We start from the raw sequence: 27,668 nt of genomic DNA, 5'->3' as shown, positions 1-27,668 counted from the left end.
TAACATACATTTATAATAAGTTTAAGATGTGCTGTTTGAGTTGATTGCAGATAGGTGCTCATATCAGCGGTCACCAACGTGTTGTCTACTGTAGTTTCCATTTGATGTATTTTTCCCATTAACCACACAAAGACAACTAAAGTTGTAGTTATGCATTTTTGTTATTTATTATTTAAAATTTGTATTTATCCCCACATTGCAAACAGTTACCGCACATTCTGTCTACTCACCATGACTCCTCAAAGGAGGGGGTGGGACCACAGATTTCCCTTTTCTTGTGTTGGGTGAAACCATTTCTATTAATAGGGAAGGTAATTTAACCCTTGGTGATGTAGGCATGGAGAAATGTCATATGGTGTTTACATTTAAGTTGCTGAATGAGTTTATTTTATTTCTTTTTGGAAGTTAAATGGTTAAATGGTCATATGTTTAGGCTACAAAGGTTTTTGGTATTGATGCCCCTGCAGTTGGTACGGTCTTGGTTGTAATGAGCCTGTCCTAGGCTATATAAGCCAGTCTAAAATTATTCTTGGGAGGGAAAGATGGGGTCATATTGCTGAATGTATCCATGAAGATTTTGCTGCCTGTAATTTGTTTTCCTGTGATCGTTGATACATCAAAGTTTGCACTGAGTCAAGTACTTTTGTAAATATATATATTTTTTGTTTAATTTTGTATTTTTTTTTCTTTGACACATCACTGTGAACCCCCACTTCTCCACTGGCATTTCATAAAATTCCTCTTCAGATGATATCTGAATTATGAGCCTATCTATCACCTCCCCTTGATCTCCATCGGACACGTTTTGACAAGCCACAAACCAGGAGAAAACGGAGGGATACAACAAAAATGGCACCCACCTCCCTACAGCTTCCAAAAAAACAAAAACAATCAAGAGAGCAACTAATTAAAAGGTGAAAGCATTAATACTATGCAAACAGTAAAGCAATAGTACTTTTAGACTATAGAGTCATGCAAACAGTCATACACAACCACAGGAGTGCACAATATCTTTAACAAACTGGGATCATAATCAAGAACAGGTTTATCTTTGACTCAGTTCTGCCCTGTTTTCATGTTGCTTTCCTCATGGTTGGTAAGCAGATGAAGCTTTGGGAGCAATCAGGCTACCTGGAGGAGTGGGAGGAGACAAAGGAGAGCAGGAGACACAAAAACAACAACAAAAGAAAGAAAACATACCACAGTACACCATGGGTTTCGTTTTTCGTACACGGATTACGCAGTTATTTGGACTTTACTGTTGACGATTTGACATGATCCAGGATTGTTAGGTTCTTCAAAGCTCATCCCGGAGTTGCTGTCATAGCAACAGGTCTGTAAGCTCAAACCTGCTCTGGAGCAGCCTTATTTCATGTAAACAGGATCAGATTGCGTCTTTTTAAGTGGAGGTGATACTTAAAGTCTGTCGCAGACTCGCAGCCACTGCTACTTTCTTACAAAAGTACCTTATTGAACCAGGAACAAAAATTATTACAAATAATAATAATTTTAAAACTAATTTGAAAATAATATTATAATGTCGTGTAGTCTATCATAATATAGACACAGTTTTATTCACTGAGAAATTCATTTATGAGGGAATGATTACCTAATAATTTTATTGGAGTCTTACACACATGATGTACAGTTAGTCTAAGCCATGCATTCATTTAAACAGTGACAACTACTATAGGAGTGGCAGGACGCAGCGCAGGAGATGCAGATAACTTGGTAAAATCATCCTGTCTGCTGTGCCATATATTTTTTTTTTGACCCATAAGTAACTTTAATTAACGCTGTCAAGTAACAAATCTGCTTCACAGGTAAAATTAAATGAATTGCTAATTACAACACTGAAATTAAATCCTGTACAAATAATCGTGAAATTATGGAAATATTTGGGAATCATGTAGCAAACATTTTATCAATCTATTAACTTTTATGTTGTTTTGGTCGCTTGGCGACTTATAAAGGCCTCGAAATGTTTGTTTTTTTTGTTTGGAGTGTGATGTTATTTTTTAATATGATGTCATTATGCTGCTGCATTGCTGATCATTGTCTAGAGTATCGATATATCTGCCCTTTCCAATGAACACAAGTCAAGTTTTGATTGAATCAAGTTTTGATTGATTCACTTCCGTCGAAATGATAATTTGTTATTAAGTTAGGGGCCGCTAAGACGACACCGTTCTCTCTACACAGACTTTAAACGCGAACCTGTGAGAAACGCTGATGGCGCTCACGTGCGCATCAAGAATTAAATCTAGTTATGTGCATTTGAATATATGTGCGCAGGTTTGTAATTCCCTACAAACCATGCCTAAACAAAATACTTGTCTTGCCTAAATTTTTATACCAATTTTTTATTTTATCTCTTCAGGGTAGGCACGCGAACCAAATTTTCCACAATGATTTACCTGTAGACTGGTAAAGGGATCCTCCATAGGGAGAGACTAGTTGGCACTTCAGCACTGCGTTGTCATCGGGTCCAGACGAAGGTCCTTCGTCAGATCTGTATACGGCCTGGATCCGGCAGGCTGCGGGAGAACCTTGGGATAAACAAAGACACTAAAATTAGCGTAGATGCCATTCTTCTTATGATGTAACGAGTACATCAGGATTTAAGGGAAGTGTTCCCAGTTACGGCTGACCTAATCTATGCAGCCTAACATTGAGTTATAGAAGTCTATAATGCATTATGTGAATGCTAGATCAAAGAGATGTGTGTTTAATCTAGCTTTGAACTGACAGAGTGTGTCTGCTTCCCGGACAATGGTAGGAAGGCTGTTCCAAAGTTTTGGTGCTAAATAGGAAAAGGATCTACCGCCAGCAGTCGATTTTGATATTCTAGGTATTATTAACTGGCCGGAATTTTGAGATCGCAGTAGACGTGAAGGAATATAAAGCGTTAAGAGCTCTCTCAAGTACTGCGGAGCTAAACCATTTAGTGCTTTGTAAGTAATCAGCAATATTTAAAAATGTATACAATGTTTAATAGGCAGCCAATGCAGTGTTGACAGAACGGGGCTAATATGGTCATACTTCCTGGTTCTGGTAAGAACTCGAGCTGCTGCGTTTTGAACTAGCTGTAGTTTGTTTGTTAAGCGTGCAGGGCAACCACCCAGTAGAGCATTACAATAATCTAGCCTTGAGGTCATGAACGCATTAACTAATTGTTCCGCATTTGTCAATGAGAGCATATGGCGTAATTTAGATATATTTTTAAGATGGAAAAATGCGGTTTTACAGATACTAGACACATGACTTTCAAATGAAAGATTGGTATCAAAGAGCACACCCAGGTTCCTAACCAATGACGAAGACTTAACAGAGCAGCCATCAAGTGTTAGACAGTATTCTAGGTTATTACGTGTGGAAGTTTTCTGTCCAATAATTAGAATCTCTGTTTTTTCAGAATTTAGTAGTAGGAAATTACTAGTCATCCAATTTTTTATATCAGCTATGCATTTCGTTAATTTTGTGAATTGGTAGGTTTCGTTAGGTTTTGAAGAAATATACAGCTGAGTATCGTCGGCATAACAGTGAAAGCTAATTCCATGTTTCCTAATGATATCTCCTAATGGTAGCATGTACAGAGTGAACAGCAGCGGTCCTAGTACTGAGCCTTGTGGTACGCCATACTGAACTTGTGATCGATAAGACATCTCTTCATTTACTTCTACAAACTGATAACGGTCAGATAAGTATGATTTAAACCATGCTAGTGCAATTCCACTAATGCCAACATAATGTTCGAGTCTATTTAAAAGGATGTTGTGGTCAGTCAAATGCAGCACTAAGATCAAGTAATACTAATAGAGAGATACAACCACGATAGGATGATAAGAGCAAATAATTTGTGACTTTAACGAGAGCTGTCTCTGTACTATGGTACGGTCTAAATTCAGACTGAAAATCCTTGCAGATATAATTTCTTTCAAGAAAGGAACACAGTTGTGAGGATACTGCTTTTTCTAATATCTTTGACAGAAAAGGCAGATTAGAGATCGGCCTGTAATTGACTAATTTTGTAGGACCAAGTTTTTTTAACAAGCGGTTTAATCATAGCTAGCTTAAAGGGTTTTTGGTACGTATCCTAGAGAGAAAGATGAATTAATGATATTAAGAAGAGGATCTATGACATCTGGAAGCATCTCTTTCAGCAGCTTAGTCGGTATAGGGTCTAACATACAAGTTGTCGAATTAGATGATTTGACGAGTTTGCGAAATTCTTTCTCTCCTATAGCAATGAATGAATAAAATTTTCCCTCAGGGAGACTACAATGCACTTCCTGATGCAATAAAATTAGCCAGAGATCAGTTATCACAATTAGAAGACGTAAACGATTAGAAGACACGATTGTTACTTCCAGAGATGTTGCGGGTGAGTTATCGACCTTTTTTTACAGTTTGTATTAACTGTGATAACTGGGGTCCATTCCTCATACCTCGCTTAATACATCTGAGAGGAATGGACCCCAAGTATCACAGTTCTTTGACAACAATAATACAAACTTGTAAAAAAGTCGATAACTCACCCGCAAGGTCTCTGGATGTAACACTTGCCTTTTTAATCATTTATGAAAACCTGACTTTAAACTAATAAAATTGCATTTAGAGATAATCTGACTGAAAGCTTTAAATAAATGAGTTGCCTGTGGTCATCCTTTGCTCAATTAATTGATAATATAATTGCTTTTTTATCAATCTATTAATACTATTAATCAAATGAACCTGTTTGTAAGACCAATATTAAATTAATTCGATCCACGTGTTTTTAAACGTTTTAAAATTATTTTTAAAAAAATCATAGCCTACATCAAATGCATTTCTTTAGTTTATAGGCAAATACACTGCTGACTGGAATACAGCAATGATGAACAAAGGACTAATTCTTGACTTCATAAATCATCCAGTCTAACGCCACTGTTGCATATTTAATTTCCCATCTAATGCATTTCTTTGCATTCCTGCATTAGCATGTATTAACTGCAGTCTGCACATGCACGCGCATGCACACGCACACACTCTAAATCTATAATTGCATGCATGCATATGAACAGCACGGACACTGGAAAGGTATGTGCATGTGGGGAGGGCGACATTATTCTACATCACATCACACGGCGTTACATGGCGTCTTTTCCAGCGACGCACTTGCTCGCACTCTCCGTTTCTGACCCATAGGATCGAACGTGTTTTGTCTCGCACGCGCTGATTTGAGTCTGTCATCATTGCGGACACATTGCAATATGCAGTGATGCACTGACTCGAAGGCTATGGGTTCAGGTGCATCGCATCCAAATATTGCCTTCATCGGAGATTTTTCAGCACCATTCCGATATGCGAAGCGCGTGGGATGTAAATAAAAGAAGCGCATGATGTGGCTTTCCCTCGAGGATGATTGCTGATGGAGAGGTGAGACAAACGATTTTACCGATATGAAGGTTACCTGTATGCTTTGCATATATTGCACGACACGAGTAGATGCTTTAAATATCACGCACTGCGTGCACCATCATTTTTTCATTCATCTCTTTGGGGATTTTGAATTATAATAATTAAACAAGGCACGAGCGCAGGGACATTCATGCTCATGGGATGCTTTATGCGTCCTTTTTGGATGCGGTTTTGCTTAAAATAGACAAAGAACTCGAGATGCTAGAGAAAGAGAGCGCGTGTCACATTGAAAGAATAGCCATATTTCGTGTAGTAATATGTCAGATGTGACAGTCTGATTTAAGATGACCTTCAGCATCACTGGTGAATAAAGCACATCACCTTGCACGGTAACACATTCATTTATGTTGTTATGAACAGCAGAAGCACGATTTAAGATGAGTGTTCATTAAATAGCCTGTATAACATCATGTCACTGATGGGATAGACACGAATTCCTAAAGCCTACTAAATAAACTACACTAAAGCTTTATATTTAATGGTTTCGCATCTTCTTTTCATCTTCATGTCCTTCATCCACATTTTCTATTTATTAGACGTGAACACTCAAGCCAACTATACCAGCGTGCAACTCTGTGTCCCAAATACATCACAATACATTTAAAACGAATGCCTTTCTTTTTCAAAGACTCCCAGAGAGACACAAACATGCAACCTCGTTGCTCTATCTGTTTACTTTAACAGGATCATGCAGAATATGTGTATTGTTGGCCAAAAATATGTAAATGTGTAATAGTTAGCCGTTAGGAAACAGGATATGCCAAACACTTTGTTAATTAAAATCCCCCCCAAGGGTCTTTAAACAGCTCATTATTGCCCAATGTTTCTTAACCTTTAGAAATATATCATGCATTAGCAATAATTACATTCTGTTATGAACTGGATGTGACACGTGTATAATCTCCCTGCAACTGTATGTGTCCTGCTCATTTACAGAGAGCTTCTGCTGTGATATAATGATTGAGTCACAAATGCACTGATAAACCTTTTAAACAGCTCTTAGGTCCACATGTGGATGTTAATGGACACTGCGGAGATGAATCGAAGCTCATTTCTCAACCGCAGTATGTAGTGTAAAATGTGCATGTAAAACCCCACAGCTGAAATGCATTGAGTATAGGTGTGTTATATAGGAAATATCTCACAAACTGGACACTGTCATATAAGAATCCTAATTCATTTTATTATATAAAATAGGCTAAGTTAATAGTCAGATATGTGACTCATCAGTTTGTTCATTGATTTATTTCATTTCATGTTAGAGATTTTAAAAAGATCTGACACAAGTTAAATAGAACAGGATGTTATTAAGTGGAAGCGTGAAGATTTGTTTATTGGCAGATTTCACGGCCCTTGTGAAATTACAGCTAATTGAGTTGTTTATTCTGTTCATTGAAGTTTACTGACTAAGTTAATTGAATGTTAATTCGCTTTTCTTTTTTTTAAAATTTATACAATGTTTAATAGGAAGCCAATGCAGTGTTGACAGAACGGGGCTAATATGTTCATACTTCCTGGTTCTGGTAAGAACTCGAGCTGCTGCGTTTGAACCCGATCTCAAATAAAAAAAAATTGAGATCTACTGGTTTTTAATACCCCTGAGTTGAAGATGTTGGTTAATTTTTGAGGAATGTGCAAAAAAATGTAGTGGGCAGTTTTAAGGAACACCTAGCAGTATGGGAATGTAGGACATTGGAAATAAAAAATAATAATGATAATAATTATAGATTCTGTATACAGAAAAACTAAATCTAGTGTTGTTTGCTTATTTTAACATCCTGCTACTGTCAATATTTTGTGTAAATAGGCCTTTTGGTTCTATTATCGCATGACATCCTGAAGATGGCAGTGTTCCCATGTGTAAAACTCATTGTCTGAATGTTCTTTGTAATGATCCAGAATTATTTTTGAGTATTTGGGTTGGTACAGGGCCACAGTACCACCTGCATTTTGAACAGTGAGGTCAATAAATATGGAGTTTCCTATGACGAATTCATAAACTTTCACATTTGGTTCCCCCAATATAAAACGTTTGGTTACACCATTTCTATACAAAGTGTTTTGATTGTATAGTGATGTAATCAATTTTTTGTCTTTTTCCCTCATGAGAAGACCTATGGCTTTAAGACTGACATTCTTCTGGTAGTAAAAAGAAGAGCCTGGAACATAATATAACAACATAATCATTTTACCTACTGGATATCAGCAAATCTGTCAGGTGAATTTTTAAGATTATTTACTTTGAATATATATATTTTCAGTGCTTGTAATGAGCTGACTTTGCCATGATGGTAAATATATATTAATCATATTTTTTTCTTTCCAACGTAATTAACTATTATATGAACTATTATGGAACTGTTCCGTAAACTCTTAAAGTGGATCCCCACACATTCTACTGCCTATAAATCAATCTGATATCAGTGAGCAAACCAGACAGTATTTTAACATCTGGTGTCCTTGTACAGTTTTACAACGCAAACGTCCTAGACATGTAAGTGCTTATTTAGTCGAGGGTGTTTCTTGCTTATGAGTTATGTTCATCTTCATTACAGTAGCATACATATGATCAGCTGACAGACAAGGCACATCATATGTTTTGCAACAATCTGAAATATGAATAGATTTAAATGCTTTTTAAAAGTATGCACAAATTAATTCACCTAGTACAGTCATTCAGTGTAGTTATGTAATTGTTATGTGTTAGATAATATTTTTATTATAGGCTACAGTAACTTACTGTACATGATATTTTTCCATTTTGTAAAGAGTTAACATGCAGCATGCATTGAAAGTAGTTAATATAACAACTTAAGTGTCAGGAAAATTGGAAAACACAAATCAATATGTATAAAAAACACTTAATTCCTATGCAAACTGACTTACTAATAGAAAGCAATATAATATAATATAATATAATATATAATATTAATAATAGCTTCACATTATTCATAGAATTAACACTGGCTGTTTCCAAGCATTTCTACGGTTGCTCCGAGCAAGATAATGCATGGTATAGGACCTTGATTTATAATGCAATATATAAATATTTATATATTCTACATTATTATTCGCATACAAAAATAGGATATATATATATTTTGTTTCCAATCACCTGTTTTGGCAGGGTGCAATAGTCAAACCAATCATGCAAAGTAATAATTAATTTACAGAAATATATCCTATCCTGTCGGACTAATGCTTTGCCCGCGGGGTCACTTTAGGTCAAAGAATCGTCTGCCAGTGGTGGACGGGAATACTAATGGCCGCTGGAACACTATCGGTTGCTGACAGATTAGAGTTAGAAAATATATAACAGCAGTCTCAGGATATTAAAATGTATTCATTTAGCTCGAGATGGCATAAGTTCATTAACACTTTATTTGTCTGATAGAATGTGCTGAATCTTAAATAAATGACTGTAAAATCAAACTGGAGTAAACTGCTGTCTCATATAATGACCCCTTTTTTTTTGCCTTCCCACCATTATCCGTTTCCTGTTTAAAGGCCAGAGTATGCCATCTACACCAACTTACAGAATCCTACGACCCCTCCTGCTTGGTATCTTTTTATTGGGATGCTTTGTGACTCTGTTTTTAATGTACATCAAACCGTCTACGAGCTGGTTGTCAGGCCCCGTCGAGTCGGAAACATCCACAGCCCGAGTCAAAAGCCTCCTTTCCAGCAGAAGTGACCAGAACCAGACCACCATCCTGATCTGGCTTTGGCCTTTTGGAGAAACCTACGACCTGAACGTCTGCAGCTCTTTGTTCAGTATCGATGGATGCTTCATCACCGCCGACCGAAACCTTTACAACAAATCCGACGCCGTCGTCATACATCACAGGGACATCACCAGCGACCTCTCCAACATGCCGCCGGCGTATCGGCCCACGTTGCAGAGATGGATTTGGATGAACTTCGAGTCACCGTCGCATTCATCTCAGTTACCTGGGATTGAAAACTTGTTTAATATAACTCTAAACTACCGGCAGGATGCCGATATAGAAGTGCCTTACGGATCGATTGTCGCAGCCCAAGGAGAGGAGGACTTTGTGCCGCCAAGCAAGAACAAGCTCATTTGTTGGATCGTCAGCAATTGGAACCCAGATCACGTCAGAGTGAAATACTACAATGAATTGTACAAGCACATCGAGGTTCATGCGTACGGACAGGCTTTCGGTGAGTACATTTCCGACCAGGACTATTTCCCCACAATTGCCAGCTGTAAATTTTATTTGGCATTCGAGAACTCGATTCACAAAGACTACATCACCGAGAAATTGTACAACCCACTTTCCGTCGGCACCGTACCCGTGGTGCTCGGGCCACCAAGGGAGAACTATCAGAACTTCGTGCAGGGAAACGCTTTCATCCACGTCGACGACTTCCCGTCTCCGAAGGAGCTGGCCGATTACCTCCTGTTTCTTGACAAAAACGAGGAGCTTTACCTGAAGTACTTTGACTGGCGTAAACACTTTAAGGTGAAAAAGGCATACTTCTGGGCCGAACACACGTGTCTGGCCTGCGATTACGTCAGAAGGCACAATGAGTACAAGGCAATTAACAATCTTGACAAATGGTATTGGGGTTAATCCGCACCTAAACCACTGGACCAGCTTAATGAAAGTTGCTTGACAATAAGAGCTTTGTGTAACTTAATTCAAATGAGGGTCTGTTGTGAGCAATTACAGACTTTTATTTTTGTAAAATGTCCCAAAGTAGTTGTACATTTACTTCGTGTTCAGTTTCATGCGTTTATTAACCTGGATGCAAATCATGCATTTTAGAGTTTAATGAATATTAGGAAAGGAGATTTTGACCAAAATTCATAAAATGCATTTGAATGGATAGTTCACCCAAAAATGATGCAAAGCGTGCATTTTAGAGTTGAATTAGTTAGTATTTATTTGAAAAGAGACCAAATGCACAAAATCCATTTAAATGTCACCTACTTGTCGTTCCGAACTTGTATGACTTTCTCTCTTCACAAAAGAAGATATTACGCAAGTGATATTTGGATGCAAATCATGCATTTTAGAGTTTATTTAGAAACTTCATTTTGACCAAAATGCACTTAAAGGGATAGTTCACTCAAACATGATGCAAATCGTGCATTTTAGAGTTGAACAATTACTTATTTATATGAAAAGAAATATTTATGTTAACCAAACTGCACAAAATCCATTTAAATGTCATCATTTACTCACCGTAACCTGTATGACTTTCTTTTTAATGTGGAACACATAAGAAGATATTTTGTTGACTGTTTTTGCCTATACATTGAAAGTCAATGGGGTCCAAAACAACACACTAAAGTTATTTTTCCAAAGTATCTTCTTTCGTGTTGATGAGTGAATTTTCATTTTTAAGTGAACTATCCCTTTAAAATTTCGCTGTTTTAATACATGACATCAAATAGGAAATCTGTTTATTTAATGAGAGCGGAGCACTTTCTGAAACTGAGATTTTTATGCTTCTTTTATATCATTGGTTATTGTGTAAATGTTAGTGCTAGAGACATCTATGCAGTGTTTACAGAACTTATGTTGTGCAAAATGTCTATGTACTGTAAATGTAATGTGTATAGTATGTGTTTTAAGACAACCTGCCTTTCATTTCCATGGTTTTGGACGTTGTTTTGCGCACTCATATTTTACATGCTATGTTGGACACCATGCGTGACCATCATGCACTTGCTACTGAAAAACAAACATGCCAGGAGTGCGTTATTGCTGATAATGTCTTACTGTACTGAATAACTGCTGATAATATCACTGTTAAGTAGCTTACATGGCTTCGATATGTGATACTGTTATGTATCAATGTGTACTGTAAAGTTTTGTTTTTGAAATATTTCAATTTTGTTTAAAAGTGAAGTGCTGAATTGAGAGCAGGAGGCTAATATACATAAAGTCATGTGTGGGTGGTGCCATATTCACAGAAATGAGAAGACCTTTTTCCAAGTGTTGCCAAATGAGTAGACGCACTTGATGTACGAGACAAACAAAATCATAATGTGAGAAGCATAATGACTCACTTTTCTAATTCTGAAGTTGCTTTAGCTGTAAGCTTAGAGGATTTGTTCGCTGCCAAAGTTTTCTTTCTCAAAAGAGATGCTTCTGATCTTTTATCTCTGGGATTCAAGTCATCACATTTCTCAGATCGGCTTTCATTTCATGGTGAAGGGACTGTTTTGGATGTGCTTACATGCATGTAGTCAGTCTAATATTAGATGAGGGTAAAAGAACTCTATTATTGATCAATGAGAACATTTTCAACTGTGGATCACAGACTGTGCTGCTTATACTGTCACTGCAAAAAAAAATCATGTACTCAAATGCTATTTTGTCTTATTTCTGGTAAAATAAAATCTAAACCTGCTTAAAACTAAATATTTTTCTCTGAGAGAAATATTTAATTTACTGTTTTTATGTTTGAAGGGATAGTTCATTGAAAAGTTCTGACATGTAACGATGAATTTTTCGATGAACTATCCCTTAAAACATTATCCTCACAAAATAATGTTTGACTTATTCAGTTTTTTTTTTTTTGGGGGGGGGGGGGGGGTGACTATCCACTTAAAAAAAGGAACAAACAATGTGGCAAAATATTTTTTTTCCCCTCATTTTAACCATAAACTTCTGTAAATTTTGCTAGATTCTTAAAGCAAGAAAAAATGGGTTAAAAAAAAGTACATTTATTTTCATGTAACACATTTGGCAGATGCTTTTATCGAAAGAAAGGTATACGTTTTATCCCATGTATCGAACCCCTGGCCTTGGTGTTGCAAGTGTCATGCTTCACTGTTTGAGCTTCTGGAATGCATTTGGCAGATAATGAACTATATATTCTGTGAAAACATATTATCTTACACAATTTTGACTCAAGCTAGTTTTAAGGATTTTTTTACTGGGAAATAAGACAAAAAGTGGTTTGGAAATTGATTTTTGAACTGCTTATATGAAAAAGCACACTTTAATAGATATAAAAGGATGCCCAATTACTAATACTCACACATTTTGAATCACTTACATTCTTGTTGTTTTGATGTCTTAAGCACACATGGTTGTGGGTTATTGTTGCTGTTGTTGTGTTGCAGTTTGTGTCCAATTGAACATGAACAGTAACAGCATCATCAAATATTTCATGCCTGGTTTTTTAACTTTTGTATTCATGAAGAACCATCAGTTTTTGTTTTTTGTTTTTTTGTTTTAAGTGTGCTATTCTAACAATGTCCATCTGTATATTACTCAAATGTGCACACTTCAATGAGCCAGACTTTTTTTTTATATGAACTCTGAGGAAAACTGAGATAATGTGTAGTAACCAAGACAACATTACAAATCTCAGATCAACGTTTGTCAAAGATAATTGGTTTGCCGTGAATGCTCTTTATGCATTGTAAATAGCCGGATTGTTGGACGATCTCAAACCTGTAGCGAATGCCTGAGGATGAAGCGCTGAAATGAGACAGACAAAGTAAGCTCTTTCTGAGCCTTTGCACCGAGGAAGAAAAGTCTCCTGCTGAAGACAAAGATGACAGTGTTATGGAGAGGCCATTTTCTGTCGCTAAAGCAGTTTTCACATTGAACATCCGTATCGTTTTTGGGGGATTAGGAACCAGTCCTTTGAACACTGTTGGACTGGAAAACTTCAGCTAAAAGTTTCTCTTATTCTCTAGTGTGTGATTTATTGAAACGATGACAGTACAAAGATGTATTGTGACTAAAAATGTGAAATGTGAAATAAGAAAGAATTGTTTATGCTGTCATCATGGTGTACAAAGTGAATCAGAGATTGCTTATTTTATTTACTTACTGACAATAATTACTGACTTATATTGATTTGTGGTCTATCTCTGTTTCTCTCTCTCTCTCTCTCTCCCTCTCTCTCTCTCTCTCTCTCTCTCTCTCTCTCTCTCTCTCTCTCTCTCTCTCTCTCTCTCTCTCTCTCTCGTGCACAAGTGCTGGCTGTGAGCTCTTGGTACCCTTTAAATCAGCCTTTGCATTATGAGTGTGTTAGCGGTGTCTGACTCAGAGCTCCGGCTGACTCACACATGTAGGCTGGTCTCACTAACGCCGGCATGGAGTATGATATCTCCTCTATGCATTATGGACTCGAATGCGAAATTACCCACATTCCTATTGTGCTGAGGAACTCGAGGGTGTATAGAACTGTTCTTTGCAACGTTAATTGCCAAAACATTGTTATTTGCCAAATGATTTACTGTAGATGTCTGTTAGTAAAATAAAGAGACGGAAATAAAATTAAGTTCACAGAACATTTAGCTTCCCATTCTGATTTCAAGCGTGAAAAAAATTATACAAAGAGTTCAACCAAAAATTATTTACTCACCCATATATTGTTGAAAACAATAGTTGTATGCCTTATATTTCTCCAAAAAGTTAATTGTGACCACATCTGTCAAGATAACAAAAAATTAAATCCCATAAAGGTAGTCTGATCTGATGGCTTATAAAGTGACATAGTCTTATGATAAATTTAAGTGAGGAACAGACCAAAATTAAGTTGTTATTCTCTGATAATCTTTCAGCTGAATCTCTAAAATCTGTGTATAAAACTGAAAATTAAGTCACGAGTTAATTTGCCCATACACAGTTGTAATCAAACTTATTCAACCTCCATTGCAAATCAGTTTTATTGGCAAAGTTTAGAGACTTTCAGCTGTTTGCAATGAACAAATCAAACAAAAGTCATTGAAATAGCTCTACAACACATTTTTCAAGTGGTTTCCTCAAATTCAACTGAAAATGCACCTTTTAATGACTTATGCAGTCTAATAATTATTTACCCTTAATGGCAAGCATCTTAGTAGAACATCTTTTGCTGTTATGACTGGCTGCAAACTGGCAGCATTTCTGATTAATCTTAGCCCATTCCTCATGAGCAATGGCCTCCAGTTCAGTAATATTCTTGGGTTTGCTTGATGCAACCGCCTTCTTCAAAACCCACCAGAGATTTCTATGATGGTTCAAGTCAGGTGACTGTGATGGCCACTGTAGAATCTTCCAGGACTTATTTTGCAACCAAGCAGAAGGTATACTTGGGATCATTGTCCTGTTGGAAGTTCCAATGACGCTCAAGCTTTAGCTTCCTCAGTGAAGGCATTACGTGTTTTCCCTAGGATTTCCTGATACTTCCATTTCCATTTTGCCTTCCACACGCTGCAGGTTTCCAGTTGCAGAGGATGCGAAGCAGCCCCAGAGCATCGCCGAGCACCACCATGCTTAAATGTAGGCAGTGTGTTCTCTTCAGCATATGCTTCATTCTTCTTCCTCCAGACATACCGCTGATCCACAGGGCCAACAAATAGGCCTATCCCGTGCTCAGGGAGCAGGGAGCACTGCGTAGGGACAAACTTGGGTTCTCTTCTAATGAGCTGATGATATAAATCAGGTGTGTCAGATAAGAGAGACATACAATCTGTGCAGAGCGGGAAGGCGCGAGGACTGGAATTGGGAACCCCTGGACTAGGAGATAAAGGATCAAACTGAGATATGGAAAGGGAGAGCTCCCACTGTACCCAAACAAAGGGCTCACACTGCATTTCGAACGGGGGAGCCCATGATATATTTATATAAGAAAAGAAAACTCACTGCAGTCAAACGGAGGGCCCACACTGTGATTCGGCTGCATCTGGATGTAGGGTTCTGGGAGAAACAACTTGCAATATTGATTTCATGGATAGGGCGTGAAGATGACAGTGGGTGTCTACTGGAATAATAGATCTGAATAGGGAGGAACTGGGGTCGTATTGGAGTGTGCTTCTGGAGCCAATGTTCTGAATTTCTGAAAAAGAAAACGTGAAAGAGTGCAAACTATACTATAGAAGGTGGGCCCATTTCATTGTTTTAAAAATGTGGTCCAAAGATTGAGATCTGATCGGCAGGGGTGGTTCAGTTTAACAAGATCAGCTAGACCTTGAGCTGCAGTAGCAAGAGTCAGGTGCAAAATGAAAGGCCGGCCTTGAGGAATTATGCATATGGCATAGTTTAAATGGCCTAGTAGAAAGAGCAAATCATGCTTACTACAATGGAGGCCCTTCTGGCAAGTTTGAAGAGATGGCGATTATTCTGTCAATTATTTCCTTGGGGAGAGAGGCCTGGAATCTAAGTCAAGTCAAGTCACCTTTATTTATAGCGCTTTTTACAATACAGATTGTATCAAAGCAGATTCATAGTGATAACATGAAAATAATACAATAAAGTTTGTTTCTAGAAGAAAATTGTGTCATCGTTCACCTTAAAGGTGCTCTAAGCGATCTCGCGCGTTTTTTAGGCCAAAACATTTTTTTTTCACATACCGCTAGCTGCCTGTCCCCTGAACACACTGTAAAAAACGCGGTCTCTGCAGAGAGCCCAAGCTCCACAAACAGCAGCAAAAACAAACTGAGCAATAAACAGAGCGACCCGCAGCACGAAACATAACAAACTGTTCCAGCCAATAACCGACAAGAATGACGTGGGATGGGGTTTGGAGGGTTATTGCGTGGATGAGGATGAGGGAGGGTCTAGCTAGCCTCCGTTTTGTTTGATAATAATTCAAACATCAACAAGAGGTTACGCCAACCGAGATCGCTTAGAGCACCTTTAAGTAAGGCAGATCAATAATATTGTTGAATATTAAATGTCTCCAACCAAGCAAGCCAAAGCCAAGGCAACAGTGGCAAGGAACCAAAACTCCATCAGGTGACAGAATGGAGAAAAAAACCTTGGGAGAAACCAGGCTCAGTCAGAGGGCCAGTTCTCCTCTGGCCAACAAACGAACAGTGTATTAATATGATTCGGACCGCATTACAAGTCAGATTGGATCAGAACATTTAGAGTATTTATCCATTTCCATCAAGATTGATTCCAAGAAATTCCAGATATTTTCCGGCCCTTTCTCTAGGGGGTGGGGGACTCCTAACTGTGAGAAGACTTTTTGGACGATGGATAGCTGCTGGGGGAAAATGGCTGGGGGAAATTATGAGAAATTCTTCGAGAATACTGCTTTTGCATTGGAACGTTAAACGGACTGCAAAGTAAAATAGTTCGTGCCAGCAAAAGCTGAACAACTGCCAAAATTCGCGGTGTATGGACATGACCTTAAAAGCTGATGTCAACCTTTGCAAGCCAGGCTCCGCCGCCGCCATTTTTAAAGTGATTGAATGCTTGGTCTATGTCATGGTAATGCAGGGAGAATTTTCACTGACAGCCCACATTTTGTCTTGTTTTAGACCTCTGGGCTGTGTATGGACGGCTAATAGACATCTTTTAAACGCAAAATTGCTTGCTGGGTTGGGTGAGAGGGTGGCTGGAGTGGAGGTGTCCTTGGTGAAGTACTGTATCTGCTTCCTGGCCAGTATTGGTTGCAGAAAGAAGAGAATGGGAAATAGGAAGAAAAGAAAAAGGTGAGATTCATCCTCACGCTTTGATCTTCACCAGAAGAAGAGGGAAAACGTTGAGGGGGTTCAGCCTCACTCTGAATTATGACCCTTTGTAAGAATAAAGATGAAAAGTACAAACAGAAGGAAAAAAGTTGAGTGAGATGAGGTTTCTGTCTCATGCCTGGAAGAGGAGCATGTGGGTTATTGAGAGCGGGATAGGCTATGGACTATAACTACGTTAGGCGGTTACTGTCGCTGGCCAAGACTAGATGAGAGCAGACGAGGAAGCACGATTGGCTGCTTTGAGATTAGCACACTTAGAGTGGTATCAACTATTCTGCTGCAGCAGGGAAGAACAAGGAGCTGAGGGGTGTTACATTTTGCTCATAGGGATTTTTTTAGGGGAGTGGAAGTGTTTTGAGAACTCACCAGAAGATCGTATATTTGGTCTTTGAGGATCTGCTAGAAAAATGGATTCCAGACATAAAGAGTGCTTGACGTAGGCTGTTTACGAACCATTTTGAAATAGGGGTGATTGATGAATAGTCTAGGTAAGTGGGTAGATACAAAGTTTTGGTGATGGAACATTCAGATGCCAAAACAGCTGATGCTGAGCAAGTTGAGCTGCTGCCCGGCAGTTGACTAAAAGATTAGATGGGTTCTCTCCTCCTGAAATTATGTAAAGGAACTTCACTTATTTCTAACTTCACTAACTATTCAAAAAGGGAACAATTAAACATTATATTCTAGGTTTTATTCATACTAAATACACATAATAAATAATTTATAATTAATAATACATTTTATCATTAATTATAAGAAATATAAAATTATGGCCCATTAAATGATAGGATGATAAAAATAAAGATATAGTTTGTCCACATCACAACTGTAGCAATAACGACACAGAGGAACAATATCATTGGAATCACTTTCAGAATATTTTTTTTTTTAAGTGGATGAATGATGACATCATTGACAGCCAATCAGAATCCATCCTGTTTAAAGAGATCAAGCATTTAAAGCGGCAGACGACATAACTGTGCTGTGCTTATAGGGGTGCATTTCCCAAAAGCATCGTTGGCCAACTATGATCACAATTTCCATTGAACTCTATTGGTGACGACGGAACTTCCGCCATATTGGCTTTGGGAAACTCACCCCTGATTTGATGCTGTGCGTTTGATGCTGCAATAGTTATTGTTATAGTGATCTTTATAGTTTTTGTTTTTGGTGTGAACGAGCCTTTAACCCTATATTTGTTATTAAATAGTTTAGATAATAAATTAAATGATATTAATCGTATTAAAAAATAAGATTTGGCGAGTCTCAACCGCTTTAGAACATTGACTGACAGGTTTACTATAAACAGTCATTCTACAAAAAGATTCTACAAAAATACTACGTTTAGAATTCCACAGAAATAAAAAAAAATAGCAAACTGACTTAAAATGATACGAGGATGAGTAAAAAAAATTGTGAACTGTTTCTTTAAGCGACTGCATTGAAAAAAACAACTGCAAGCCTACAGAATTTCACCACCCGCATTAGTCAAACAGCAACATGCTTTTTCAGAAACATATCTCAGACTGGTAAAAATAGCCCACCAAATCCACTTTACACTGAATGATGACACCACAGGGGCAGTTTGGTGTGCTGGCCATCAAATCCCTCGCTGTTGTTGTGACCTCTGTGTTGATGCTCTGGCATTCAAAACAATAGGTCACACAGTTGTTCAGGCTATATGCCAGATGAAAGTTAATCCAGTTACTACATATTTCTGTATTAGAAGGAATGTACTTTTCTTTGCGTGTGCATGTGCGTGTGCGTGTGTGTGTGTGTGTGTGTGTGTGTGTGTGTGTGTGTGTGTGTGTGTGTGTGTGTGTGTGCGTGCGCTCGCGCATGCAGAGGACAAGAATATAATCAGAGTGTAAATCCATATAGGACTGAGCTTAGGCATTAAATTCTATTCTGCACTGGGATATTTAAAGATCTGATCAACAAAATCCACAAACAGATAAATATTGTAGATCACCAAGCAGTTTTTATACAATACCATCTAAAGCATTGCTGCCACAATTCAATGAAAACTACCCATGAAATTTAAGGCCCTGTCATTTTTTTCTGGAGAATGACACAAGGCATATTTATCATGAATCCATGAACAAATTAAGTGTTTCCTTTAGCTAAATGATTGCTTCAGGCTTCTCCAAAAGTACACTACAGTATTTGGTCAGTTACATGATTAAGTAACATAAAACACGGTGTAAACTAAACAACAACAACAACAACAACAACAACTCTCAGGGTTGTTGCCTTTTTGTGTTTTTGGATTTTTGTCTTCTGTGTTATGCTGGGGCCACAGTCCCGATTATCTTGATGGTCCTACAGATTACTTTATCTGGTCCTGCCCAGCTCCAAGTCTCTTGCATCTCTGCTGGTCCTGCCTCAGCTGGCTCCCATTCAGTTCTTTGGCTCTTCTGTCTACTTCATCCTACTACGGATCCACCTTGGGTCTTCCAGTCTCCAGCTCCGCCTTGGTAAGTCGGGCTGTCGAGCCCCTCACTCCACGTCAACCAGTCGGCTACACCTTCGCTCCTCGCTCCCTCAGCTCCACGTGGGACCGTCGTCCTTAGGCCTCCACCAGGGCTCCGTTGTCCCTCGGGCTACACCTTGGACAGTTGTCGCTCTGTCTGTGCCACAGACTTCAGGGCCTTCAGCTGCACTTCGTCCCTCCACCCCTTCGGCTCCGTCGGGCTCTGGCTTGGTCCTCAGTCCCACCGGCTACGCCTTAGTACTCTGGCATCCTGGGTTCACCTAAGCCACTTGTCACTTGCCTTGGCCTCCGCGATTTTTAGAAAAAAGTATCAAGTATGAAGTACATTTCAAAACATAACAATCATTGGGGCGTAAGCAGATTGTATGAAAATGTACACATGAGAAAAAATAGCCACCAATTCAGCAAAACCTAAAATAGTTACGAAATGAGGTTGACATGTTGATATATCAGAGACTTGAGGTTGGCTCGTTTGACTCTGAACAGTAAGCAACGCCCTAGCAAACATGCTAACAACACCTTAGCAACTGCGTAGCAACAGCCCATCATCATAGCACAATGATAGTACAAATAAAATGTGAAAATCTAGTTTATAACTGCAAATTTTGCAGTAAGCATTAGTGAACTCTACAGTGTCCTACAGTAACACAAGTTAAATCAGCTTTTATGGCAAATCCTGTCACCTTGTCCAACCAATACTGCCTGGGCATCGCTGAGAGAGCGTCTCAAAATCCCTGAAGGGGTTTACAGTTCTGCAAGATCATAGGGTTTGTGATTTTGCCTCTTTGTCTCTTTGTCCACCAAGCCTATCTTATTTCCAACTGAGAGCTCTGCAGAGGCTTGCCTGTTCGGAGCAGCTGGGAAAGGCAATCGTCAACTCAGAGAAACTGAATGGTGTGAGACCACTTATTGCTGTAAAGGCCACCTGATCTCAACCCAATGACTCCACTTATGCTGTCAACACTTTGTTAAGCATCTTAGTCCTGAGTAAAATGTGTGAGAATGAAGTAGCCGAAGAGATGCCTTCTTATAATCAGTGTCAGATCAGCAGATTTTACAGCAGATGTGTCACAACAGATTAAATAGACTGTTGTATACAATTGTAAAAAGGTCTTTGTTAAAAAAAAAAAAAGTTTGTTAAAGTTATCACATGTTGTCTAGATGCACTAAGGCCAGAAAATAAATATTTGTCCAACACATTGCTAAGGCATTGTTCTGTTGTACATGCAGGTTCACAAGTGTGAGACCTCTAGTGAAAATGCTTGTATTTTGCATATACATCATAACTTTGGATTTGAAGTGAATTGTCACATTACAAACACTAGCAAAATGTATACGTTGTTGAAATTCCAATTACTTCCTTTAAAAGATTCCAGATATTCATATCAAAGTTTAAAGAGATTTTTTCCTCGCCAACATTACCTACTTTTAATCTTTGAAATCGCACAATTACGTATAAACATACACACATTTTAATCTGAACTCTGCATGCTCTGGGATGCCTAGCAACCAAAAGTCTGTGCATGTTTGTTTATTCTGAGATGAGCTGCTAACTGCGCAGTTGGAGGTTAATCTAGTGGTCGCAACAGCTCTGAGCTTTAATACCCCTGGTGACGGATGTTCATCAATTCAAACATCTACCAGGTCATGTTGACACCTGGTAAAGAGAACGAAAAGACAGACATGAGCGCTTGGGAAAATAATGAGACCCAAAATACTGCTGTCAAGAGTTACGTAATTGTGGCATGCAGTTCTCCAAACTGTCGTTTTTGGCATCCAGCACACTTCACTTTAAAAGACACTTTTGCAAAGAGGAATCCTAAGAACTGAATGTCATCACACTGAATAAATCACCAAGAAATTAATGCAGTGTTTCTGTTCATTCACCAGGATTTGAAACATGATGTGAGCCAGAAACTGCAGGAAAAAAACTAAGGTAGCATTGATCAGTGCTTTCTCTAATAGACTAACCTCCCTATTTGCATGTATGATGGATTAAGTTATTTAACCGGTGATGATCTGAGCTATTTTTGCACCGAGATCATTTCTCTCACTCTATTGATAAATGATATGACTACAAACTCAGCTAATTAGCTGATGCAGCTCAAGTGTCAAGTGCAAAATACTGCAAACAAAATGGATGTTCTTTATGATTCTTTACATGTAATGTATATATCAGATTACTGCAAACTTTCGGGGGGAAAAAGAAAGAAATAAAGAAAATATAAACATCTTTGGATGTTGTCTTAAAAAAGGCTTGTCTAAAAGTATAAAGGGAGTTTGAATTTTGAAGGTTTTATAAAAACCTTAAACAGCCTGATGTCATCTGAGAACCTACAAAGAACAAAGAATATTGCAGAAAATAATCTGACCAACAAAAGTTTATGATTATGGGTGTAACGATACCCTCATGTCCCGATTCAATACATCACGATACTGAACTCACAATACGATATTATTGCGATACTCCAAGACATGTGGTAAAATAATAACAAAAAATATACTGAAATTTTATATTACATTGGGGTGTAAATTAATAGGACTTGGTGCTGGTAACCCATGCACAGGACAATGGTGACACCAGAATAAAAATATTCATGATTCTGAGGCTGAAAATACAGAATTATTTTAGACAAATATGCTTGCACTCTGTCACTGACAGTATTCACTGACACTAAAACTCTGTTAACTTGAATTTTTATCACACAGTAACTCTAGTAATACAGATTGTCACTGCACGATACATAGTTGCATTTTTGTATTGCGATATATTGCGACATGATATATTGTTACACCCCCTTTATGAATCTTACATGCTTTGTTCATCACGATAATTGTCACAAAAAACTTTTTGAATCTTAAATACAATCAGCAGAAGAAAAAAAATTAACCCTAGGCTATAAACAAACTACACCATAGTCGCATGACTTAAGAGTTAGAATAGTTGGCTAAAGTGTTATTGTAAACACAATGAAGCTATAGTGATGTTTAATATATCCCAAACAACCTCTGTTGTTTGCAACCTCTTTTTCAAGACAAGTAAAAGCTTTCAAAATTGCTTTCACTTTAATTGTATGGTCCCTTTAACACATTCTGTTGACTATAAGTGACATTGCCCCTACAGTACATGTCTACTAGAGTATAGACATAGGGTTAGGGTTAAAACAAGTTGACATGTAGTTGCAAAGTTACTTATTGTCAGTAGAATATCTGTTGGGCGAGCATTACAATAAAGAGTAAGCGGATATTAAGCAGACAGTCTACTAATACTCTAATGAGAGTTAATTGACATGTAGTTGTAAAGTTACTTATAGTCAACAGAATGTTCAAAAGGGACCATCAAAATAAAGTGTTACCAAAACATTACTAGTATTTGTATTTTATGTAGAAAAAATATCTTGAGCTTGTGTTAACCACAGACCGTATTTCAGGCATTTAACCAAAAAAAAATGTATAATGATGGAACATATATACCCCCAACTCGAGAAGAACCAACTCTAGATGAAATTTACATTTAAGGCTTTTAACAGAAACAGAAACCCACTGTATGAAACCTGTTAAGTTGTGGAAATAGCTTCCTATTTCTTGTAAACAGAGGACTAATCAACCCAAAGCAATTTTAGTGGTCACAGAGACGCTTGGCAACCACTGCAACATTTACTTTCAACTCTCTCTAAGCCTTCAGCAGTTGCTTGAGGGCTCAGATGTGGATACAGTAAGATATCAGGTATCTGAGGTCAGAGCAAACGCTAATTTCACTGATATGTGAGACACAAAGTATTGTAACTGTGTTAAAGATTCATTTGACACAAATTCGTTTGGCTAAAATGATGATTTCCGTAAGTCTTACAGGAAATGTAAAGAAAAGTACTTGTCCAAAGGTCTCAGAGTCCAATCACTGATTTAAGAGCACACAAAGGGAATAACATTTCAGTGGCACCATTCACTTATCATCTTGACCATAAGGCATGTGTTGGGATTGGACTCCCATAAAAGGTGCAGAGATAAGCAACTGGACCAATCTCCCCAGGGATTTCAGCTAATAAGAGCAATCGTATTTATAGAGGGTCATTTTAATGCATCCACTCAATCACTGGCCGTCTCTCCCTGCAGCGCCTCAGAAGCTCATTCAAGAGTCACTGAAGGTGAGTTTTACTCACTATTACAAATGGCAGTCTGCTCTTCTGATATCTTCAAGGTGGTTTAAGATGCTACAGAAGGAACCGAGTTTGCAGAGGCCATCATTTTAGCGTGTTGCGTCTATTTTAAGTGGCGTTCGTATTTTGTGGATGACACTTCTCTGATTGCTTTAGCCTGGTGTGTTGTAACATTTTTATGGTTCTGTTTACTGCTTTTAAGACATAAACAACGATGTCTACGGAGCGATTTGACTGCCATTATTGCAAGGACACGTTGCTAGGAAAGAAATACATCCTAAAAGAGGACACACAATATTGCACGAAATGCTATGAGAATCTGTTTGCTAACTGCTGTGAGGTGTGTTCTTTGCCGATCGGGTGCAACTGTAAGGTAGGCATTATTAGAAAACAATTACCGCCATCACGATTCACACATTTACAGTACATTTGAAAATTAAAGTAATTACAGTAAACAAATTACTTTTAATGCAACTGAACCAAAAGTGTGTGCGAGCAATTAATAAAGACTTAAAATGAGTGACAGAAAGTCAGAACAGATTTGCAAGCTTCTAACAGACTTTCTCTGCATGCATGCATAATGAAGGACCTTTCCTACAAGGACCGGCACTGGCATGAAAACTGCTTCAAGTGCGCCAAATGCAGTCGATCACTGGTGGAAAAACCATTTGCTGCTAAAGATGACCTCATGCTTTGCACCGAGTGCTATTCTCATGAGTATTCTTCCAAGTGCAGCACCTGCAAGAAGACTGTCATGCCAGGTAAAACGCTTTGTATCTTTATCTATTTTGGAAAAATAGAATTGTTCTGTATTTCATAAAAATATCTCATAAAATGTTAAGGATCTCAGTGTAAAAAGGTGGCCTTCTGCTCATGTGTTAGGATCACGAAAAATGGAGTACAAAGGGAACAGCTGGCATGAGACATGCTTTCTGTGTCAACGCTGTCAGCAGCCAATAGGAACCAAGTCTTTCATCCCTAAAGATAACAATTACTTCTGTGTCCCTTGTTTTGAGAAGCAATTCGCCTACCAATGCTGTGCTTGTAAAAAAGTAAGTCACACATGCTTGCAAGGAATCAGACATTTGAAAAACAATATTATTTAAGTTATAGTTTAGCCAAAAATGACACACTTTCCCTCATGTTGTTCCAAACCAGTATGGCTGTATTTCTAATGTGGAATACGAAAAGAAAAGAAAAATGTTTTGGGAAAAGAAAAATCCACTGGTGCAACTGGGGCCTTTGAGATTCAAAACGCATGCAAAAGCACCACAAACATAGCCAAATTCTCACACAAAGCTCTCATTTTGCACCAAAAGATGTGGCATATAATCCATGAAATGTATGGACTGTACTTTCATAATACTTTATAGTGCTTTTGCATTTTTTTTCAACCATGAAAGCTTTGTCCCCATTTATTGCAATTGCATGGAAATGAGCAAGCAGTACATATGTTGAACATGAGGGTGAGTAAAAAATTGCTATGTTTCCATCCACCTATTTTTATGCAAATTTTGGGATATCGCATTTACAAAAAAGGCTAGATGGAAATACTAAAATGTGAATAAATTCTAAAAATGTGATTTTTTTTTTTTATTCGATAAGAAGACGTGCTGGGGTATATTTTACCTCACAGAACTGTCTCACAGCCAACAGCTTTCCTCACTTTTTTTTACAGTGCATGATTGCATTTCCAAACAGGCATCCACCTTCAAACGCAAAATAACATGACAGCGTTTATTGAGCCAGTCACCATTTGCAGTAACTTATATTTTTATTACAGATATTTTTTGCGCCAATTTCCCAGGAAGAGACAGTATTGTTCTCCTGAACACATGGGGTGGAAATGTTGCTTTTATTCGCAAATGTTTTGTGTCGCATTCCAATTTTGCACATAAATTAAATTCACAACTTTAGATGGAAACATAGTTAATGACATACTGTTTTTGAAACTCTCATGTTGTCAGGGTTATTACTATGTCTGTTTAGTTTCATTGTGTGTTGGTTCAGTTTTCCCTGTTCCCATTTGCCTGTGTTCCCCAACATTGTAGGTTGACCCTAACCCTCATTCGCTATTCCCTACGTTAGTCCACTAATACAGTTCACTTGAAGGAGTGAATGAAAACGAGCGAACGAATTCGGACAGCCGTTGAGTGCACATCGGTTTTGTGGTGCATTGTGGGATAGAAAGAGTGCACTCAATAACGTCCACTATGGTTTTGGACACCACTACAAATGGCTGTCCCCTTAAAAAAAGCCGTATTTGATGGTATAGGGGGCGATTTCGGATTCAGCCCTAGTTTCCTTGTGTGTGTACCAGTTTGTTCCCTTAGTTACTGATTATCACCATGTGTCTAATTGAGTTCTCCTGTTACCTCCTAAGTATTTATACCCCTGGTTCAGTTCTGTTCTCTGTCGGTTCTCGTCTGTGTAGAAACACAGGTTTGTTCCTGTGATCTCCTGAGTTTTTGGAGGCTTAATAAAGCCTGTTATTTGAATCGTCTTCGTGAGTGCTACCTGCAAACCTGACACATCAACTCATTTTACTCTATTTTACGTTTTAACAAATTGGTGGTTAAAGTTGTGTTTCTTTGTGCCATTTTTGAGTGAACTATTCCTTTAAATGTTCAACATTGTCCAACACTTGTACTGTACTGAAATCCACACTTTCAATTCTGTAGTCCATTACAACTGGCGGTGTCACGTATCTCGATAAGCCCTGGCACCGCGAGTGTTTCACTTGCATTGGATGCAAGAGACAACTGGCAGGCCAGCGCTTTACCTCGAGAGAAAACTACCCATACTGCCTGGATTGCTTCAGCAATCTGTATGCCAAGAAGTGCGTGGGCTGCACTAAGCCAATTACTAGTATGTTTTCATTCTTTACATCTGGCGGCTATTTTTATGCGCCTCTAAATTAAAATTAAAAATTTCATCAGCATCGTACTTGGCTGTAAAACAACTATGTGTGTGTGTGTGTGTCCAGGCTTGGCAGGTGCTAAGTACATCTCGTTCGAAGAGCGGCAGTGGCACAGTGAGTGTTTCACGTGTATGCAGTGCTCTGTGTCTCTGGTGGGCCGTGGATTCCTCACCCAGCGGGATGACATCCTGTGCACCGACTGTGGAAGGGAGAAGTGAGCTCCAGGGTCAGACAACCACAACAGCAGCACAGTCGTCCAACTGTCGCAGGGAAGCTATTGAGGGCAAAATAGATTTAGATTTGGATTTCTGCTCACATAAATGGCATGATGAATAAACATGAACAATGAATACATTAATTATCTGTGTCGCCTGCTGATTATGCTTAATGTTTTGTTGAATAAGTTTACAATAATGACCATTTGGAAACAATTGTTCTCATAAAGCATGGAATAATATTGCAAATGTTTGAAAAGTTCAAAAGTTCAAGCACACACAAAGTGCGCTTTTAATCAATAAACTTATGTTTTCTTCTTGTTTACTGCCTGTTTTTTAAAGTCTAAAGACATAAACATGCACTTCCCCATACTACAACTACAATGCATACATTAATGGCCACTGTGAATGAGGTGAAAGGTGGGAATGATTCTCGGGCTCGGCTTATAGTGGGCATTGGGCAACTAAGCTTATGTCTCTGAGAACAATTAAGTCATTTATATTTTTGGTTTATTGTCCTTGGATAGAAAGACTACATTTTACATGCATAAAACTGCTATTTTGTTGTGGCATACACGAGCATTAACGCTTGTGTTTGTGTAAGGACACAAAATACCCATTTTGATTTCATGGGGTTTTTACAGGGAGACTTTTCTGTTTAAGTTTCACTAGCAAAATAAAATGAGTAGAGGTCATATGTCAGAATTACTGTAATTTTTAAGATTCAGACTTGTAAAAAGAATTCACATCCTTGTAGAACTTGTAATTACACCTTGTAAACTCTAAATTCTTTGAGAGCTCTGACTTGTACCTGACCGCTACAACGTCATGCCTGTGGCTTCAAATATAGTAGTGACGTAGCTTGTTCTATATATTTTACTGTAATTCGTATAATTGACCATTGGTAATGCAAAATTTGTCTAAAAATAACCAGACATAAAATACAGTTTAATGTAGCAAGCAGCAA

At 38.1% G+C, this 27,668-nt stretch overlaps 2 protein-coding genes and 1 long non-coding RNA gene across 4 annotated transcripts in view; 2 read left to right on the top strand and 1 right to left on the bottom strand.

Moving 5' to 3' along the window:
* The first annotated feature begins 1,116 nt into the window (after window positions 1-1,116).
* On the top strand, window positions 1,117-13,672 carry fut9a (fucosyltransferase 9a). Of its 2 annotated transcripts, none has more exons than XM_079632141.1 (3): window positions 1,117-1,333; window positions 7,573-7,678; window positions 8,968-13,672. In XM_079632141.1, the coding sequence occupies exon 3, from the start codon at window positions 8,976-8,978 to the stop codon at window positions 10,053-10,055; it is 1,080 nt and encodes a 359-aa protein (XP_079488267.1). In that variant the 5' UTR covers window positions 1,117-1,333; window positions 7,573-7,678; window positions 8,968-8,975; the 3' UTR covers window positions 10,056-13,672. The 2 variants fall into 2 exon arrangements, with proteins under 2 accessions (XP_079488267.1, XP_079488266.1); XM_079632140.1 differs by lacking the exon at window positions 1,117-1,333 and adding an exon at window positions 5,071-5,418.
* Window positions 13,673-23,341: 9,669 nt separating this feature from the next.
* Window positions 23,342-27,022, top strand: fhl5 (four and a half LIM domains 5). Its single transcript, XM_079632139.1, has 6 exons — window positions 23,342-23,554; window positions 23,769-23,939; window positions 24,153-24,327; window positions 24,449-24,618; window positions 26,248-26,434; window positions 26,553-27,022. Exons 2-6 carry the CDS (start codon window positions 23,781-23,783, stop codon window positions 26,702-26,704), a joined length of 843 nt encoding a protein of 280 aa, XP_079488265.1. The 5' UTR covers window positions 23,342-23,554; window positions 23,769-23,780; the 3' UTR covers window positions 26,705-27,022.
* The window catches only part of LOC307008864, a 27,141-nt gene continuing 24,637 nt past the window's right edge, over window positions 25,165-27,668 (bottom strand). Inside the window, exon 3 of the long non-coding RNA XR_013799916.1 lies at window positions 25,165-26,760. This is a non-coding gene — a long non-coding RNA (uncharacterized lncRNA). The remainder of the gene's footprint in view (window positions 26,761-27,668) is intronic.

Source organism: Phoxinus phoxinus (genome assembly GCF_949152265.1).
Source record: "Phoxinus phoxinus genome assembly, chromosome: 13".
In the NCBI taxonomy this organism is placed as follows: Eukaryota; Metazoa; Chordata; class Actinopteri; order Cypriniformes; family Leuciscidae; genus Phoxinus; species Phoxinus phoxinus.
This window is presented reverse-complemented; position numbering and strand designations above follow the sequence as displayed.